Source organism: Manacus candei, unplaced genomic scaffold (genome assembly GCF_025592945.1).
Source record: "Manacus candei isolate 608988 ecotype Guabito, Panama unplaced genomic scaffold, ASM2559294v1 h1tg000023l, whole genome shotgun sequence".
In the NCBI taxonomy this organism is placed as follows: Eukaryota; Metazoa; Chordata; class Aves; order Passeriformes; family Pipridae; genus Manacus; species Manacus candei.
Window position 1 is genome coordinate 3,191,564 of NW_026138071.1, and position 19,928 is coordinate 3,211,491.

General features: G+C 48.0%; 1 protein-coding gene across 12 annotated transcripts in view; it reads left to right on the forward strand.

Annotated features, from left to right (window-relative positions):
* LOC127470920 (uncharacterized) overlaps window positions 1-19,928 on the forward strand; it is a 53,865-nt gene that overhangs the window by 22,016 nt on the left and 11,921 nt on the right. For 9 of the 12 annotated variants that reach the window (XR_007904459.1, XR_007904457.1, XR_007904461.1 and 6 more), the window contains exons 1-5: window positions 7,225-7,346; window positions 8,965-10,698; window positions 16,289-16,463; window positions 17,186-17,390; window positions 17,805-18,427. Coding sequence is in view for 4 of the 12 variants with exons in the window: in XM_051787006.1 (XP_051642966.1) it covers window positions 9,134-10,698; window positions 16,289-16,463; window positions 17,186-17,390; window positions 17,805-18,427 (2,568 nt within the window). In the remaining 8 variants the exon portion in view is untranslated. Of the gene's footprint in view, window positions 1-5,544; window positions 5,676-7,224; window positions 7,347-8,964; window positions 10,699-16,288; window positions 16,464-17,185; window positions 17,391-17,804; window positions 18,428-19,928 lie in introns of those variants that run through there. The other 3 variants (XM_051787010.1, XM_051787008.1, XM_051787009.1) reach the window with 3 other exon arrangements.

A 19,928-nucleotide genomic window follows, 5' to 3' on the forward strand; every position in this document is an offset into this window, starting at 1 on the left:
ATGGTATCATGCCTGTTGGCAGGATCTACAGGGTGCTGAGCTGGGTGGTGAGCCATCTCCTTCAGCTTCAATGGGAAAGGCGAGAGCTCAGGATCTCTGCAGGATCAGGAAGATCTTTCATTCTCCATCCCCTGCATCTCCCCAGAGAAGTCCTGCATTGCGTAGTGGCCATAAGGACATATTTCTTCTCTTAGCAAGTTATATGCAGCATATCCTGGCAGCATATTCTTAGGGAACTGCTGCCAGGAAAAGATGGGGCTGCATTTGCTGCACAAGTAAGGATAAATGTGCCTCCCTTGGGTCTGTTTGCACGGGGCTGTGGCTCTGAGAGACACTTTACATTGCAAATAAGCAACTTATCCTGCAAACCTCCAGGGAGTTCAGAGCAAAGCGGGAGGCTTGGGGGCCAGGAAAGGGGAATGGCAGGCTAAACTGCGAGGAGAGATAAAAGACATGTCATATAATTCTGCTAAATGGTGAAGGAAGGGAAATTCTCAGCGGGTGTAAATTAGCATTGACAAGCAATACTGATTTACACCCAGCTCGTGGTCTGGCCCACAGTTTAATCAGCTGAAAAGCATCAGCATCTGAAAAGGAGGGTGTTGTTTAGAGAGGCCCGTGGGAGGAGTTGGAAATCTGCAAAAAAGAAGAAAGTAAATTCTCCTTGGTAGGTAGGGAAGAACTTGTGATGTTCCCTGGGACTGATGCAGAGGCAGAGCCTGGCCAGCTGCACCAGTTCCCTGTTAGGACTCCCACTGACTGGTAGCAGGCAACATGCTGCACTGGACCTTCTGAGGACACATCCCTCAGCTGAGACAGCTGGCAGGTACAGTCCTTGGAGGTTTTCTGCAGTGTTACATTGCTAAGTATGCCCACACTCAGAGGAATGGGAAGTGTCACTGCCTGTGGCCATCCTTGCCTGGCCAGGACTGCTGATGGTACTGTCACCCACGTTTCCTCATGCCAAACCTGCCTCTGCCAGCAGTATACCAAAGTGCCCAACAGCTTTGGGATGTGACCAAACAAGGCATAGAATGAGATCATCCGTCCCCCTCACCCTCCTGAACACCTCCTTCCTCCCCCAGGCCTCTTTCTGATCTCACAGATGAGTTCTGTATTGCTGACATGGAAGAACTCTGCTCATTCACCTACCATTGGCTTTGGGGAGAACTGGGGTGGGTTCCAGTGCAAAGTTAATAAACTGAGATCAATAGGATTAGGTTGGGGGATTTTTTTCTGTCTAATGAGACGAGAGCCAGGGTTTATTGCCTTATTGGAAAGACCAGTGCAGTAAGCCACTAGTGCACTCAAAGATTGAGGCTTGCGACTGTGCTGCAAAATAATGTCCTGGTACAAGGAAGGGACCAGAAACTTCTGACATACAACTTACTCTTAGAATTAAGGTGTGATTTATTTCCTCTGCCCTGTGCATTTTAAGGCTTAGACTGAGACTCTTGGGGCAATCTTAGAACAAGGAATTAGGAATACCTTCAGCAACCGTGAAGGATCCAACTGTATAGGACTGGTTTTCTGTTGTCTTCCTGGGACTGGTGGAAGCAATGTACAGGACAGGGGAAATGCTGTGTTGCTGTGTTCCCTGTTGGTCATGTGTTGCTAGTTCAGCCAAGAGTATTTCCACCATGAAAAAAATCCAGTAGCACGACTCAGACCCTACAGATCATGAGATTAATCATGTGTTAAATGATGATGTTAAAAAAAGGACTTGGTTTGGTTTTTCCCATTAAGTGTGACTTGGCTTTTTACCTGTACATCAGCTAACTCAAGCCTGAGCATTGGCTCTGCTTAGTTATAACCCTGTGGGCTCTTTCTCCAGCTGTGACAGGGGAGCAGAGTGGTTCATAGAGTTACAGACAAGGGCAGGACCTATCGATCAGATGTACCCTGCAGGTTCACAGGTGCCATGGGTGATCTGTCCCACGAGAGGACTTAATTGCAAATGGGAGTTTCTTCCTCCCGAGAAGGAATCATCCAAAGCAGCTTTGTGGTCAACCAGGATTTTGAAAAAAGCTTGGCAGATGGTGGGTGCTGCCATCTCCTGAGATGTTTCACATCTGATGATGCCAAGCAGGTCCATCTTGGACACTTGATGGGAGTGTCACACTGAGTCTCCAGGAACATTTGTCACAGAACCACCATACTTGGCCTTCATTAGCTGCAAGATGAATGCTAATCCTCTCAAGCTCCAATCCTGCTGCTGCATTGTCAGCAGGGCAGTTGGAGCAGTATTTTCCAAGAGACCGAGTGGTAAAAGGGGGTACAAACAAGGAATCAAGAGGGAACACAGGTCACCTTGAAAGTATGCTGCTTGAAATCAGTGTGCTGGAGTGCCTGCTGTTGGAGGTAGGCTGGAAGCATCATGTCATCACAGCCTTTCTGAAGGAGGAACACAAGGAGAAAACCATGCTGTGACACAAGAAGGAGAAGCTGCTCAGACTAACAGAGCAGCCAGAAAAAATCATCAAAGGCACTGCTACCAAGTGCACAGGTGTGTGGAGCACTGTGGCTTCTCAGGTGAAACCTTTCATGTCAATAAACCACAGCTCCCAAATAGCTTAAAAATCCCACAGAAAGAGAGCCAAGAACACTTGAGGCCTTAAGTGAGTCCATAAAATTTTGTGAGTAGCTTTCCCACTGCCATGACACTATTTTGGAGCCAGTCTGACCAAAATAGAAGTTCACATGAAGTTATGGTGATTCCTACACTCTCCCTGGTGGAACTGTGTGTACGATAGCAGGATGTTCCTATAGTGACCAACAGATAACTGTGGACAGATTCTTCTCTGGCACATCTGGCTGGCACATGTGTACATTTGGGCTGCTCTGACCAGCCAGCCCTGACACTGGCCAAGGTCAGTTGTTTTTCTGGAGGCAATAGTAATGGTGGTGAAGCTGCAGAATGATGTGTGTCAAGTAGCAGCCACAGATGGGTTGTATTAGCTTGTGTTCAGTGCAGTGGGATGGAGGAAGAGTTGGGGAAGTAGGAAAAAAATCCTGAGAAGAATGAAAAGAGACAGTATCGTGTGACAAGGCAAGTACCTTTAACACAGCAGAATTTAATGCCATTGCCTGTGCTCCCAGCAACCCCTCAACCCTGGGATGCACTGGGTCTTCAGAGGTTCCCCATGCCAAGCTGTCTCTGAGATTTCAGGGACTATAAATACAGTGAGCAGACTAGAAAGGTTATTGTTATCTCTTTATTACCTGTTTTTGGAATCGATATGGCAATTGTTCCTCTTGTTAGCAATCCTGATCTGTGCCGTGGAGCAGACAATGAAAGTAGTGATAATACTGTAAACTCAAGGAAAGTTACATGCAGCTGTTTACCCTAGGAAGAAAAAGAAACCCAGGAAATTGTACTGGCTTAGAGAACTACTGTGCCTGTACCTCTCCTGCTGCAATTAACAGACACTATATAAGCCCTGTTCCTGTTTCAGCTGCTATAACAGACAAAAAACTCTCCAAACCCCCAAGAAATATAGCTGCAGTCACCTTATCATCCCGCTGCATCAACCAGTTTCTGCAGCACAGCTGTGGTTAAGAGAACAGCTAAAAAAGAAAATACAGCCAAGGCACCTTTATTTTTCTTGTTAACCTTTAACTTGAAAAAATAAACGTATCTGGCATTCTTTCCCTTGAGACTGCTGGTGTTCTGCTAAGCAGCTGAAGTGATGTGCATGACGTGGCAGTAGACAGATCATGCTGTGTCCATGAGGTTTGCTGTATCAGATAGCAAAAAACTCACAGCAGTATTGTAGCTTGCTAAAATCCTTTATACAGCTCTTTGAAATATGCTGTTTGCATCCCTCTGGCTGGTTAGATCTCTGAAATAAAAGGGAGATTGTACTCCAGAATAAACTAACCTCTGTTCAGTGGTGCATTTTGCAAAACCTAATGCAGAGAAAGTAGAGTAAAACCTGAAGGTTATTTAATCTCGTATTTCAAGATGGAGTAAGGTGTCTCCAGTCACTCCCCTCCCCTCAAAGCAAGAGTTTGGTGTGATGGCTATGACTCAGAAGTTAATTTGCTTGTGACTGAGATGATGTAAAAGTGGAAAGTGGAAAATGTATCAATCTCATTTGAAGCCTCTGATCAAGGCAGGAGAGGCCAGACAATAGCAAGCTGCTCTCCACCATTTCATGGAACAAATGTCCTTCTTTGGTAAGTCTATTGAGCAAATCTTACTACAGTGAACTCTGCAAAGCAGCACCAGTAAACCTACTCAGCCCTGCCAGATTTGGTGGCCTCTTTTCCTGAGGCCTTGCAAAGCTCTGTGATCCCTTGTCCTGATGTCCCTGGAGTCCTTGAACATTACTGGTCTTCTCCACAGTGCTTTTCATTAGCAGTGAGCTACTTATCCTGTGCCTGCCTGCTTCATCCTCCTGACACTTTGTCTGGTGCTTTGCTGGGAAGGTCAGCCAGGCTGAACAGTTCTGATGTGTTTGGGAGGGAATAATTTATCCGTCAAGCTTTAATCCTTGAGAAATAAGTTCTTGGGGGGGATTTTGCAGGAAAATTGAGGTTAGTGGCAAGTCTCCAAGCAGGCACTTATCAGAATAGTGGAGAAGTTGATTAAACGAATCACATGGCAGAAAATAAGCTGAGCACACGTTGCTTTAGTCTTATGCTCACTTAAGGCGTGAGGCTCAACCACTAGGAGTTTCCAGTCCCTGAGCCAGGGAACAGGCAAGAGTTGCACAGATAACGTGACTGAAGAGCAGTGATATGCCACAGTGGCAGCCAACACGAAGCTCTGTTTTGCTGTTTGGCCTGGAATAAGTCAACATTGGCCTGGAGGATTGCCAAACTAGAATAAAGCCTCAGCTTTGGGGAAGCATGGACAGGACTGCCTGGAAGTACCCAGTTGGGTAAATGAAGGTGTGTAGCCTCAACCCACAGTGCTCACATACACTGTGGAGCAACAAAGAACTGGCAATTCACTGCTTGGTCTTAACTGGAAGAGAGCAAAGGATGCATTAGGACTGTTGTATACCTTCAGGAGGGGGTGAATTAGGACCCAGAGCTGGGTCACCATGTCAGAAATCAGCATTTACTTCTCACCATTCCCTCACACTTCTGTGACATTTGCTAATTTCCATACCTGGAATCACCTGCTGTAGCTACAGACTGTAGTTACAGCTCTGAGGTGGTGGGAGGGCAAACTCTTTCATGTTGCTGTAGTTCCCAATGTTTCTTTGTTGGTGACTTTGTTGGTGTAAGACTGCAGGTAAATTGTATGTACAGTGGGTCTGCAAGTATGTGCTGAAAGGTCATCTTTAGGGTATCAACTGTAAGCATATTAACTGAGATTTTTTTCTTCTGTCTCCATCTGGTGCTGTCCTCCAGCAGACTGCTTAGAACATGCTTGTGCTTGTGCTACTTGGGAGCTGAGTGTATAGACACATCCTTTACATTATGGGGGTGTCAACAGCCTGACAAACGCAGGCATGTGAGCTGAAACTATGACGCTGTTGCTTGTGTGCCCTGAGGAATGGAGCACAAGAACAGGGAAAGGAGGGAGAAACGGTGTTTCCTGGTTACAGGCCAGGTACAAGTTATCTGGTGTTTTAGAGAGACCACTGCTTTTTTCCTGCTTCAAGTATCCCTGCGCAGCGGGAAGCAGGCTGTGCCTCAGCACAGCCAGTCCCCCTTCACAGGTCATGACTCGGGCAGCAGCTGGGCAGGGTGCTCTGGGAAATTAAGCTTTAGCTACCTGACGTGCTGTGCACAACCCTCAGGGTAGTGACGTGGGAGGAATGGGTCAGTTCAGAAGAGTTCATTAGGAAAGAGGTGGTCCTTCCAAGAATGGAATGACAGGGAAGAAAGGTGCTGCTGCCCCAGCTAGCTGTTATGAAATCACTACAGCTGCCCTGCAGGAGTGAGATGAAATGGAAATCACTGATTTCTGAGGCTCCCTCTCACTCCAGCCAGGGCACCAGATCCCCTTGCACACCCACCTGTGCATCAGCTACATCTGCATACACCTTTGCTCTGAGCTCTCCTGGAAGTATCAAAGGGACTTCCTGTGTCTAAAGTGTTCTCTTAGACCAAAAAATCATGTTTTAGAGAAAGAAAAGTCAGCTCTATTGGGTGACAAATATTAAAATAAACTATTTGGAAACGAAATTCCCATCTTCTTCCACTTAATCCAGTACATTTTGGTGCCTGCCTACGTGTCAGCAAACTCTGCACAGCCTCTGGAAAGTCTCTGTCTCCTACTGTCTCACGGCCAACTCTGGCTGTTCTCTGTCTTCTCTGGCTCCTCCACTCTGCAAACCTGCCTCTGGCTCGTGCTCTCTGTCCCTCGCTCTGCCTGCCCCACTGTGCCCACAGGAGGTTTCTCCCAGCTGGTCCTTCCCTGAAAGTGACTTTTGCCATCCCACACACATCTTCTGGAAAATCCTGCCCTGGAGAGCAGCAACAGGTCCCTGCTGCCTGGCAGTGCTCCTGAGCACTGGCACCTTCCACACCCGCTGGGAAAATGGGCCTCAGCTCTCCTGCAGGGCAGAGGGGTGCCCTCACCTGCTGGTGGGTTTGAGGCATTCCCCTGATTAACAGAGGGATGCAACCCCCCGCCATGTGGTCTGTGCTGTCACTTGAGCAGGCAGGGGCAGAGTGGCCACTGACAACCCATGCCTGGCATCACTGTAGCTGACCTGATACAGTGGGACTCAGCACTATGAGCACTGGCAGTGAATGTCCACCTGAAAAGAATCATGAGGACAAAAGTCAATTGTCTTCTCAGTGCTGACCCATCTCTTGATGAAGGGAGCAGCCACAGACAGATCCCACCCTGTCATTTCTGTTCCTCTACTTTCTTGCTCTTCTCCTGATTGCTTCTGCCCCTGCCTGTGTGCTTTCTTCTCTGACCCCCTTGCTCTCACACTCATACACGCAGAGCCTCCCTCACATGCTTTCTCTTCAGGCCTTACTGTATGTAGCTCCCTGCCTTGGGCCAGGGCAGCTTTATTCTCAGCTCTCACTACAGCAAGAGCTGTTTTCTCTTTATACTTACTCTGAAAGCACAGTACCAAAAGTACATGGTGGCTTTTAGTCCCTTGGCAGTGACCTGATCACAGACCAACCTGACAGGCCATGGCATCTTTTATTAACAGCACTTTCTCACGGGAGCCCTTTGGCACTACCAGGAGCCGTGTTCCCTACTCAGTGACTGGCTCTCACATCATATAATTCTCTCTTTCTTGACAGATTATGTTATAACCTATGATCACAGAAAGTCCTGATCCTCACGTTTCTCTGCTGTCACCTGTGGGCTCCTCCAGAGCCGTGAAGAAGGGGGAACTCCAGCCCCACCATGACAAGACCGGGTGAGAAGTGCCTGTGAACAGCCACACTTTGAGAACTAGTTTTAATTTTTATTTTTAGCAGTTATGAAGGATGGAAATAATGTTCTCCATTCAGCGGTGAACCAGAGGAGCAGCTCTGCCTTCCCTCTCTGGGATTAGATTAAAGATAGTTTCATTAATGCGGGGAAAGTATGCTAATTTGAGCCATTCTAAGCAAGGGATGAATGAAGCTCCCAGCACGTTACCAAGATTGGCTTCCAGGCAACACACTACCTCAGACTTCCCCTCAGATGGAAGGTGTCTTTTGGTGTGTCACATGGTGAGATGCCTGAGGAGTCTTGGTCTTCAGGGAGTAACACACCTCTTCATTCCTGTCCCGATCAAGGTGGCTGTGCTGCCTGAATGGTTTGCCACATGTGGGGAATCCAGATGCACTACAGAACAAACAGCCTGGGCTGTAACTTATATGGTTCTGTCTTGCTTTACCAAGACCTCTTCCTGTGTGTTCAACCTGGTTGGTTCCTGCCTGGCTTATTACTAAAGACTGATGCCTCACCATCCCAGCTCTATCTTGCCCTTACAAATCTCAGGCTAACCCCATATTTCCTGCCCAATCTTGCTGTCCTTTATGTATGGCTGTCCTTTATGTATTCCCTTTGCCAAGAAAGGCAGTGGACTGAGCTGTAGCAGACCCTGGTGCCTTGTGTGACTGCTGGCAAGTCTAGGAGGCCTAAGTCCTTGTGAGAAATTTAGTCTCTCCATTCAGTATAAGGGGGCTCCATCCACTTCCAGCGATGACACAGATACTTAGCTTTCATCCTGCTGGCCCAAACTAGAGTCTGAGGATTTAATTCTCTGCTCTGAACATGAGATTTAGTCACTTAGATTCCCGGGTCCTTACAATACTGAACACAGCTCATAGGAGCAGCCCTGGAAAGCACACCTTTCTCTTTCTGGGTCTCATGGAGAGTGATCATTTGGGCCTGTGGTTAAGGAGTCAGGATGGTGCCTGTGTGAAAGTCCGTGAGGTACCATTGTCTCTGCACTGGGAAGGCCTTTGGCAATGCTTGGCTACCCTATGCAATCAATTAACCATATGCATCTTCCTTGTTAATCAGAGCAATAAGGGGGCTGCAGTGTGACTGTCAGGCACAAACCCACCACCTTTATTTGTCCTCCTTGCTGCTTGGGTCTTCCAGGAGACCTCAGTGTTATATGATCCTTTCACACCCCAGCCTCCCCCTTAACCCACACACTCTTGTCTGCACCCCCTTTGAGGGCAAGAACCTCGCTATCTCTTGTAAACCTGCTGTCTCATGAAGTGCTGCAGTGAGAGTAAGCTGGGCCTGCAGCAAGCAGTTCTGAGCATTTGTCACTGGAGTTGAACCACGTTATTGTGAGGGAATTGCTGAGGGTAGGTAGGATAAACTTCTCCAAATTCAGATGGGTAGTGTAAGACCACTGTTGGCTTGGCTAGAGAAGAAAAAGATTCCCTGCCCCAAGCCCTGTGGCTCATCTCCTAGTTACGCTGCTCTGTTCCTACGCAAGCTGTTGGTGTTGGCTTCTGCGTTCCCTGGAAGCAGACCTGCTGTTGCATCCTGCGGCTGCTTCAGTAACTCATCTTTCCTTCCATTCACAGGTCTTCCGCGCATGGCGACTCCACCCATGTGAGAGCTCTCTTATGTGAGTCCTCAGCAGCACATTGTGCTGTCTGTGGTCTGTGGACACTGACTGCCATCTAAGCAACACCACAGCTCCCTCCTCTCCCCCTAGACGCCACTGTCTTAGAGCCTCCATGTGCATTTGCTATGACATACATCAGTGTTGATGAGAGACAGGAACACTGCCGGGTGATCTCGAGCTGCCAAAATAATCAGCTCTGTGCACAACATGGCTTAAAGGATTTTTCGGTTAGCAGCATGCATCCACTAAAGAACCTAGACACTCACGTTTTTTCTGGGGACTTCCACACTCTAGACTACTGCCACACGGGCAAGGCACCTTTGGCCGGTCCTGTGGAAAACCGGATGTATCGGAGCGTGGAGAACCTTCACTGGGCAACTGTTGCCGACTCTGGGCTGTATTCTCACTGCCGGAGCCTGGATAATGAGATCATCTTTCGCTATAGAGGCACCAGTCAGTGGACAGAAGGCTGTGTGAATGTGGCCCCAGTACAGAGCACGTCGGACTCTCCAAGAGACCTTTCTCTCCGTGCTAAACAGACGTCTCGATCGGCACAGAACGTGCTCCTCCCTCCCTTTGCCAAAGTGCCTCAGTGGCTCTTCCCTTCTGCAGAGGAAAGAGCCCTACATGGGGATGCCAGAAAAGAGCTGAAGGAGAAGCTGAGGCTGCACAGCAGTAAGGTGGCAGAGCCCTGTAAGCCAGTGCGTCCCCAGGTGGCCCTGCCTGACCTGATGGCCCGGGAGTTCTTTGAGTGCCAGGTGTGTCGGCAGTGCAAGAACGGTTGTGCTGTCAACTACTGCACGGTGTTGGTGGAACACACTGCCCTCAGGCGCGGCCTCACAGGGAGACAGGGACTGTGCTTTGCACACAGGATCATCAGTCCAGAAGACATCAAGCAGGAGGCTCAGAGGAGGCTTCAGCTCCGAAGGCAGAATAGCTCCCCCAGTTTGCCCCTTCAGCTCACAGGGGAAAGCCATGAGATGGGCAAATCCAGAACAGCAGAAACCCTAGAACAATACAGTGGGGAAACAGATGGCAAAGTCACATTGGGACAGAGCAAGAAAGGTCGCTGTAAAGGGAGGCTCTACATACCCACCTTTGAGGAATTTAAGCAGATGAGAAGAAAGGAAGGAAATTCATCTGCCAGCAGCAGTGAGACAACAGAGTGCTTGAATAAGGGTCTGCCTGCAAACCAGACATTGGAGAAGGAAAAGAATATCTGTCCAGAAGCTTTGGGGACCAGAGCTGTCAATGAATCTGCTGTCACAGTGGAGGATGATGACGATGTATTCCACGAAAACCACACCTCTGCTGGCTTTTCCCAGTATCCAGCCACATGGGATGGTTTCAGGATGAGCAGTCCTGAGCTGAAGGACAAAACCTTCCATACCTCTAGCCCAGATACATCGCCAGTCCCTATTTGCTCCAGTCCAATTCCACGATCACCTTTACAGGCAGTAGCAATACACAGAACTGGGCAGGAGATCTTGAGTGATGAGCAGCAGAAAGGAGAGACAAGAAAATTAAATGATGTCCTCCACCTTGCAGGGCAGTCCCTGGCTTCTGAAGCCCAGTCCTCTTGCTGTTCATCGCTGCTGTTAGAAGCTACAGACTTATCCAGCTATGGAGCTAAGCTACAAAAAATGAAGGATGAATTCATAGGTTCAGCCTTGGAACTTATTAAGAAAAGGTAACATGCTCCATGGGGTCACCTGAAAGCAGTTCCATTGTTAATGATCTCGTCTTTCTCCTGATATGTACATTTAAGTTCTGTAGCATAAATGTGTTGTTGGCAGAGCCTTTGATCTTAGAGTCTCTGATAGCCACATGGACGTCTTTAAGCTGTTGAGCTTAAACTCCATCTTTGCATAGGATTAAACATCAAAAAGCATTTTCATCTAGACTTCGCCTTTTTGTGCACCTTAATCCTGTAAAGAGAGCAGCCATTAGTAGTTCTGACACCCAAATTCCCACCCCTTTTATTTCTGCATTAAATTGTTGAAATGTCTTTTTTTTTTTAATCATCTGTTAAAAGTAGAAGACAGACGAGGGATACAAAGTACTAATATGATTCCTTTGAAGAAAGATGTAGAGTCTGTCCTACCACTGCAGGACATGAATTTAGATAGTGTCACTTGCAGCAACAAGTGCTTTCACTTGCTGCCTGTATGAAGTGAACCAGCAAACAAGAGCAAGGTGGCTGCTATGAGTCTTTAATCACCTTTTGCAGAGCCACACAGCAGCGAGTGAAAGCGCTTGCAAATACTGCCCTTCTGCCAACTCAGTGTAGGCAGCGAGAGAAAATGGTTTTGTAAAGTCTTCCTTCATCTTCTCCAACCATGGTTTCCCCCTTCTTTGGGAAAGATGTCCACAAGGACTGCTTTTTCTCTATCTTGTTTTTGGACAGTGCAGTCCTGTTACCTCCCTCCTGCCAAAGAGAAGTGGATCCCTTTCTATGCAGAGTGGCTCAATAGGAATCAGCAAAGTTCTAGAAGCTAAGGATTTGGGGCAGCTATCACTGTCTTATCACGATGGGAAAAGGCTGATGGAAAAAGGAGGAATAAGTGTTGGTGGAGTGGTTTATTTCCATGCACTTGGCTTTCATAACTGGCTTTGCCAAGAATTGCATTTGACTTGTTTCCCGGCTGCTTCTGCAATCCACAGATCAGTGTGTGAAATGCCAGGGCATCAACCTTGTATGCTGTCTTGCTGTTTCTGGAATGCATGGGCTCTGAGACTGGACTCAGGTTTTGGAGGAGATGATAGTGACTTCTGCACAGGACTGAGAGTCATCTGAAAGAATTTCTGTGGAGCTGAAGCAGGGTGACAAGCAGAAATACTTCTGCAACTCTACATTCCAAAGGGAAGTGGGTGGTGTCAGAACCCTAAATGCTTCCCTCAGCTGTCCAGCCCAGCCTTTGTGCTTTTTTTCTAGAGTATGAAAACTCAAAGAAGCAGATGAGAAAGCTGTGGTATGCAGCCATTTTCATTGAGTAGGTTATTTTTGTCATAGATGTGAAATGAAATACACAGCCTGGCACAAGCCAGGAGTGTAGGAAGAGCTACCTCCATGCAGATCAAAGGTTTGACTAATATCTGGAGCCCAGGTGAATGCATAGCAAAGTACAGGAAATGGGTAGTGCATAAGATCTTTCTTCCCACTACTCTCCTGGTCTCCAAACACTTCCTGCCCGGGGCCTCTATGGTTTCAGTGTGGTTTCTTTGCTTGTAATATCTACAGTGGTTTTTGTTTCTGTGAATGTGTTCAGTCTCCCTAGTTGGATATATTAAAATCTATTAAGCGATTTTATTAACACCAAAATGATAGTTGATCTAAAAATGAGAATGATAGTGGTTCCAGTATGAGAGAGGTTGTTTCATGTGAAGGAACCAGCCTGGCCTGTTTATTTTCCATAATAATAACATCAGTTAATGGTGATTGTTATTGCCAAAGCACTGGTTAGTGGGAAACTTGAGTTTCTTTTTTATGGAAATTTCTCATTTTTCCATCATTTTCACCTGAGACTGTAATGTGCCTGAATATTCACAATTCAAGCTGATTCTCGCTGCAGGGGTGGGAGACTTTTTATCTGGATGTTTTGGGTCCTAAATTATGATTGTTGACATCCAGGCCACATTTTTATAACTTCTAAATGAAATGAGCTGAAAGCTGAGGATTCAGTCCCATTTCCACTGTTACTGAGCTCAGCAAGCCCTTGATAGAGATGTTGTGATGGAGTGTCATAGAATAAAATACCTAAAATTACCTTCTTTCTAGTGGTTCTGTGTGTCACAGTTTTACAAAGCAGTTTTGTCTGTAAGTTAACTGTCTCCCTAGCAATTCATAGTTAATTAGTTAAGACTCATTCAATTGACTTAATATTTCACCAGTGAAGATTTGATTTTCAGTCTTGAAATTATGGCAGCTTTAGGCCCCTCAGTGGTCACTGTATACCTTTAATTTAGGTTGTAGTCCTGGCTGGGAAGGGGTGTTGAGATCTAGGTGGAAATCCTGTAAGCATTTCAATATATAGTCCACTTTCTGAAATTGTTAAATGGCAAATTGTTCAGGATAAGGGTATGCAAGGACCAGGGAGGTTGTGTCTATGAAATGGGAGACATGGTGACAATAGAAACCTGCACAAGGTAGCAAAGGACATGACTAAGAAAGAAGACTTCCTGGAAAGAGTGTTGTATTTGGGATGGCACCAGGGCGGTGGATAGAATACCAGCTTCCCATATTGGAGGACTCCAAGTCAGGAAGGGAGGTGACAGCAGGGAAGGCGTGCACAAAAATGTTTCCATGAGTCAGGAACATGTGAAAAGGGCTGGGAACTGCTGGCCTGAACAATGATACAAGCATGAAGAGGCCCATAGAGACCATGAAGGAAAGTAGGTGCATTTCCAGTTGTTCACCACACCCCTGGTACTTCTGCTTCCATGAGATTCAGAGATGATGACCCAGAGGTTTAAAAAGACTTTCAAAAAGAACATATCCTCCCTGTGCTGGCCCAAGTGCATCACCTGTCTTGGGGGAACAAGAAAAACTGACACCAATCCCAGGCATAAACTCTTGTCCCAGTAAGTGGTTTGATCCCAGAAGGAAATATGCCACAGTCCCCCCCTTCTGCAGCTCTGCATGAGGGCAGATGGGACTGCTTGAGCAGGCAGTGGTGCAGACCTGTTGGCCACACAGATCTCTGCCAGGAAGAGGGGACTGGAGAAAGGGGCAATATCCTGTTTTCTTGGCAATGTCCCCTCTTCCTCCTAACCAGAGGCAAAGGTTAAAGCCTGAAGCTGTGGTTCTGCAAAACTGCTTATATCCTCCCTGTTTTGCCCACATCCTGATCACACTCCTAGTGAGTGAAGCAGCACTTGCCCCAGCAGTCAAAGCAAGGATGAAGAAATCTCCTTTCACAAAAGGTGGGCTCTGCATCATTGCCTTTTTTTACCTCTCGCTGACCAGCCATGGGGTGGGTTGAATTTCTCAGTCTCCAGTAATGTTTCCTTAGCTCAGCTCTCTGGATACTATTGGCTCTTATTCCCACTGCAGGTCATGGCTGGAGATTTTTTTTTTTAAATATTCCTATTGGTTATGGAAACCACAATAAGTGGTGGCATCTGGTCTGCAGAGAGCTGCTGTCAGCTTCACTTAACGGAGCAGTAATGTCCTGGAATACTTCCCATATTTAAGTGGATGATTTTGAAGCATTGTAAAAATGACAAATGAAAGCTCAGCATCTCTCTCAGAGTCTGGTCTGTGTGGTGGTAGGTGGTGTGATCAAGAAGATAATATTTCAGTTTTGAGCTCTGCTACTGACCTTGGACACATCCCCATTGCCTCTCTGTGCCCCTTTCTGTGTGTTTGAACCAGGAATGGTTTGAGCAGGAGCAGCTTTTGGAAAGGGTGGTTTTCCAGCAGTAGCACATCGTCCTCGAGAGTTTTCTTGCTCCTTAACCTCTGCCTGCCCTCCCATGAGTGTGCCCAGCTGAATTGTTCATACTTTACCCAACTCAGTGAAACATTTATGAAACGATCTGGCTGGGAATACATGAGGTCAGGTATATTTTTTAAACCCCTATAATTTCAAGACTGATTTTAGATCATAGCCATACAGACAGTTACACTGGGCTGAAGGAGTGGCATCCCAAGCGTGGCTGGGGACAGGAGGGAGGAAGGAGGCAGGAACCTCTCAAGCCAGGCCAGGCCAGGCCAGTACCATGATGTGACCACAGCCTTGCTGTGTTCCTGCGCTGCTCTTACTGCAGCCCTGTAAGGGGGCTGGCACAGTCCCTACTACAGACTGCTTCGTGACAGTGCTGATGTTGGTATCCCCTTTCTGCAGGCTGGGCAGTAGAGACCTGGAGGGTGATAACAAAAAGTGAAAGCCGTGAGCCTGCTGTTGGCACTGTTGGCACTGTTGGTGTTGCTGCGCAAGCGACGTCTAAACTCTTTTTAACTGGTAGTGTCAGCAGAGACCTGGAAGCATAAATGGGGGAAGATGAAAAAGCATCAGCTGGAAAGATGCAAACCAACTTTTCTGGCCTGACAACAGAGACGGCTTGTGTCCTGGGAGATTTGTTCCCTCTTCAGCAATTTCAGTATTGGCTGATGGTTTGTTATCGGAGCCAACTGTCACTCACTGTAAGGAGAATGCCCATCTGTCTCATGTGTTTGCTTGTAGCTGACACTGTTGGAATTGCATATTAGCAGTACGACCTATCAGCATAAGTTCACAAGTGAAGCCTTTAAGAAGAAGATTTTTCTCATAGGAGATTTTTGTTAAGCATAAAATATATGCATAACCTGAAATATGTTCCAGACTTTGGCTTCCTGTATATACAAGCGTCCATATCCAGTCCTCACAACCTTGCTTTGTAAAGGGATCCAAGTCCATAAAAATAAAGTAAATCAAAAATAAAAAAAAAATTCTTCCAAGCAGGCTTCATTATGCATGGAAATAAGGTGTCTCAGAGAGTCTGTTAAAAAAATGTATCACAAGTAGTATCACAAATGACAGCCTGTCAACTACTCTGTCAAATCAGTGGTTTTGCACCAGGCTGTGTCTGTCTGGAGAGGTGGTGGTGTCTACAGAGAGGGGAACATGGGGTTGGAACAGGCTGTCTATATTGGCCAGACCAGGCCCTTGTTAGCTACAGACAGACACGAATAAGGGCATCTCAGAATTGCCAAGAGCAATAGACTCTGCCAATCTTTTCAGGTCTCTTAAGTGCACCAAAAGGCCTGATCCTGAGATCACTGAAAGAAGGAGGTATCTTTCCAGTGGTTTCAGTGGGCTTGGGATCATAAGAAATGAAAACCAGAGGGAAAGCTCCTTTAATCCTCTAATCCCTTCAAAGTATTAGGGTTTTTAGCAGGTTTTCTTCCAGATGAGCAGTATGGTTTCTGTGTTGACAACATCTCTTTAAATAGCAGCAAATATGGATATGGCCTACTTAGAAGATTTTCTGGTCCCTATGGAGAACTTCATGTTTTATGGACACAAAAATGCCCTGTGAACACCCAAGACTTGATAACCCAGACTGATGTTGGCAAAAGCGCAGTTACCCAATTTGCACTGTCTTAATTGAGCTGTGCTTAGAGCCCCTAAAATGCATATACAGCCATCCATGCTGACCAGTCATGATTCCTGCCTGCACTTGCCCTGAACTGTTGCAGATGGTTGTTAAAACTGGGGCTTGCTGCTCAGTCTCATCTGTGTCAGGAACAGCAGAATTGCATCCATGATGTTCATCAGAATCTGCTTCTTCCCTTGCAGCTGCAATGCTGAGACTGCTGCCAAATCCCCCTCTAAGGGACAGTGTGATCTGAGGGAAGCTGATCTCCCACCTCCGGAGGACAGCCAGCAGCCCACAGCGATGTCCATGGCAACAGAGACCTGGGAGAACAAGCCAAGCAATGAGACAGCCAGCGCCACTCCACCTGCCGGGAATGTAAGGGAGAGGAATTCACCTCTCGTCTTGGGCACGTGTTCAGGATTTTTTCCTCATTAGAAGCTCTGAAGGATCCCTTGGTTGTAGGATCTGGGCAGGCTGGGAGCCTTCGATCTGAAATCACACCAACTTCCATGAGTGATTAAACTCTGTTAGAAGCATTTCTAGTGCCTTTTTTATTACAGTTAATGAAACAGAAGTCGGTTTTGTGCCCCTGCCTATGTGCCACTGCATTTCTTTCAGGGAGTTCAGCAATAATGACTTCTTGGCTTCCAGAGCATCTGGGAGATCAGACTCCCTCCTAGTTCCCTCCTGGTCAAACTGCTGATGTCAGTAAGGCATGGAGGATGGAGCTGTGGACCCTGCAGCACCAAAATGTTCACAGAGCAGAGGCAAGATAGCTCAGAATCCTGGGGACAGGCCCCTGGCCTGGGCTGTGCTATTGACTCCTTCATGGGTATTTGACAGCCATGATCCAACCCGCTCGTGTTCTCAGAGCTACACAACAGCAAAGGGAAAGGGGTTCTTGCTCTTAGGACTGAGCAAGACAGAGGGACCAGGGGGAACAGATTCCTTAATGATCTTGTAGTGGAGCTGCATTTACAATCCCACTGCTGATGAGTTGCCTTTCCTCTCCTTTGGCATCTAAAGTCCAGTGGGTGCAGACCAGGTGCTGCTTTGACCACAGCCTTGCTCTAAACCCTTTCCTGCCTTTCTTGCAGACCCCCAGTCCTGGCTGTCGCCGATCCAGCTCCGACATAGTCCATGAGAGCACGGATGGTGCCAAGGCCCAGCGGGAGTGCCGGCTGCGGCCACACTTCAGTGACCCTATGCCGACAGACTCGGTGAAGAGGAAGCAGCTGGAGCTGAAGATCGCGGCTGCAGCGCGGCAGCACGCGCAGAAACGCCGGCAGGAGCGAGACTATGGTACACGCTCTGCACTCTCAGAGGGGCTGAAGGGTCAGATGCTGAGCCTGCTGTGCTGCTGTAAATATGGAGTAACTCTATGACCTGGGGAAGGGAAGCATTCTGGGTTGTACCCAGGCATGCAAGAAATCAGGATTTACTCTGCTGCGTCTCTGTCCCTGTATGACAGGGGAAGAGGCAGACCAAATGGGTTCACAGGTGTGGGCAGTGCAGGGGTGACAGGCTCCAGGCTTCACCTGGGAGCCATTTGCTTCTGACCCTTGCCAGTCTCAGCAGCAAAACAGGGAGGGGAGGCAGCTCAGAGCCCTGCTTCACCAGATGTAGCCTGTCCCCACAGGATTCCTCATGGTGAGAGATCCTCAGGTGAGCTCTCTGCAGCTGGCAGTGCCTGTAATGATTTGTGTCTGTTCTCAGGTCCAGTGGTAGCAAAAGCCAACCTTGGCCATGGTGGCAGCTTTGATGAGACTCGCCGTGCCCCACGTGGCTCCCTCCGCTCCAGGCACCATTGGAGCAACGTCAGCAGCCTGAGCACAGACAGTGGGATTGTTGGCGTGAATGATGCCCGGGATGACCTGGATCCCAGCGAGGGCACCCGGACCAAGTCAGCAGATGTGGAGAGGGCAGACAGTGGTATTGGCCAAATGCCAGCCAGGAAGTGGAGGAACAGGGCATCTGAAACACTGAGCTCCCTGCAGGCCTGGGAAGCCCACCGTCCCTGCACTGACTGTGGAGAAAGGGACCTGCCAGTGGAGACAGATGTTCAGAACTGCAACCAGAGGCGGGCTGACCTCTGCGAGAAGTGCCGCAAGCGCAGGACGGAGCGCAAGGAGTCTGTGCTGGAGTTTGTCAACACAGAGGCCAGCTATGGAGAGGACCTGCGCATCATTAAAGAGGAGTTCTACCTCCCCATGCAGGCGGCTGGGTTGCTGAGCCAGGAGCAGCTCCAGGGCATCTTCAGCAACATCCAGGAGCTCATTGACCTCAATGAGAACTTCCTGGAGATACTTCAGGAAGAGATCGATCAGGCCTTTGACCAGGTATGATGCTGTGTGCTCTAAAGGGGCTAGACAAGGCAGGCAGGAATAGGTTTTGTGTCAGTGGGGCAGCATAGGTGGAGCAGAGGAGCAGGAGGTATGATTTCTGGGTTATGATCATCTATCTAGTCCCTTGTTCCCTCAGCTATTGTAAACTAGTGATTTCAGAAGCTGTGTGCCAGGTCATAGCTGCTGGCCCCACTCTCTGCTGTGGTAATGCCACTGACCTCACAGGCCACCAGCAGCCCTGCTCATTTATCCCATTAACAGGACCTAATGGTCCCATTACCAAAGTTAGCTCTAAGCTGGTTAGCCTGGATGCTGGTAAGAGTGTGACCATGGGGGCACAAAGCTCAGCTTGGTCAGTCTCTCAGGCCATGCTCTTGCAGCCCTGAGCTGACTCGCTTCATGCTGGCTTGGCTGTGCTTGCCTTGGCTTGCAGTTTACTGCAGCTTCGCTCTAGGCTGGCTGCAGGGCCAGGCAGCACAGGCTGCTCCCTGCTCTACAGCTCTGTGTACTGGCTGTGTACCACCCTATGCACCCTGCCTCGCACAAGGAGCTTTCCTGCCCCACTAGCATGGTGGTCAGAGGGCACAGAAATCGAAGTAAGACTAGAGCAGCAGACAGTCACTTCAAACAACATTTAAACAGCTCAACACCCTCTTTTCTTCAAGAAACCAAACCCCACTTGTTGCTGTGTCAGTTTCTCCAGGATGTTTTGCTCTCTAGGAAAACATCCCTTCTCTCCCTCTCTGAAACCCTGCATGTCAGACTGAGTGACACATGTTTCAAAAACTGGCAATTTGGACAACCACTCGTGCACCTGGCACAGTGAAGACAGATGTGCACAGCCCGTTTGATGGTCCCTGTGAATAATTTATTGAGGCAATGGCTTCTACAAACAGCCATGGGTTTCCCCATCTCCTCCATCTTGCCTTGGCAATCAGAGCTCAGTCCTGTACTGAAAAGCTGCCAGCAGCCAGAGAACTGTTCCCTCTTTTGCTGGTGAAATGAGTAGTGATTGCAGAGCATGTCAGCAGCATACACCTTGACAGAGTTAAGAGCATTACATGGCACCAAATTCTTGCTATTCTCATAATTTATTATGCACCCAGAAATCAGAGGACAGTTTACCATGGTATTTATTTTTCCCTCTAGGCATCAAAGTAGGCCAGTAACACAGCTGAAGGAGACTGCTTCCCAGCCAGGCCAGTTGCTGGGAGCAACTGCAGAAGTTGTTAGGTGCCATGTGTGTTACTGAGTTACAAGCCTCCCCTACACATTTGCTCCTGAATGCTCTCTGTTAATTTATGCACTGCTGCAGGGCCCCAGTACACGCTCTTGAATAGAGGCTCACTCTGGCCTTTGAGCCCCTGCTCTGGTGAGCTGGCTGAGTGCACAGGAGGAGGGAAGACAGCTCTTTGTTGTGGAAGAGCAAGCAGTTAGACCAGCTTTCCTTCCCCTCCCCACCCACTGCTTCCCCGGTACCTGCAGGGACTGCCTT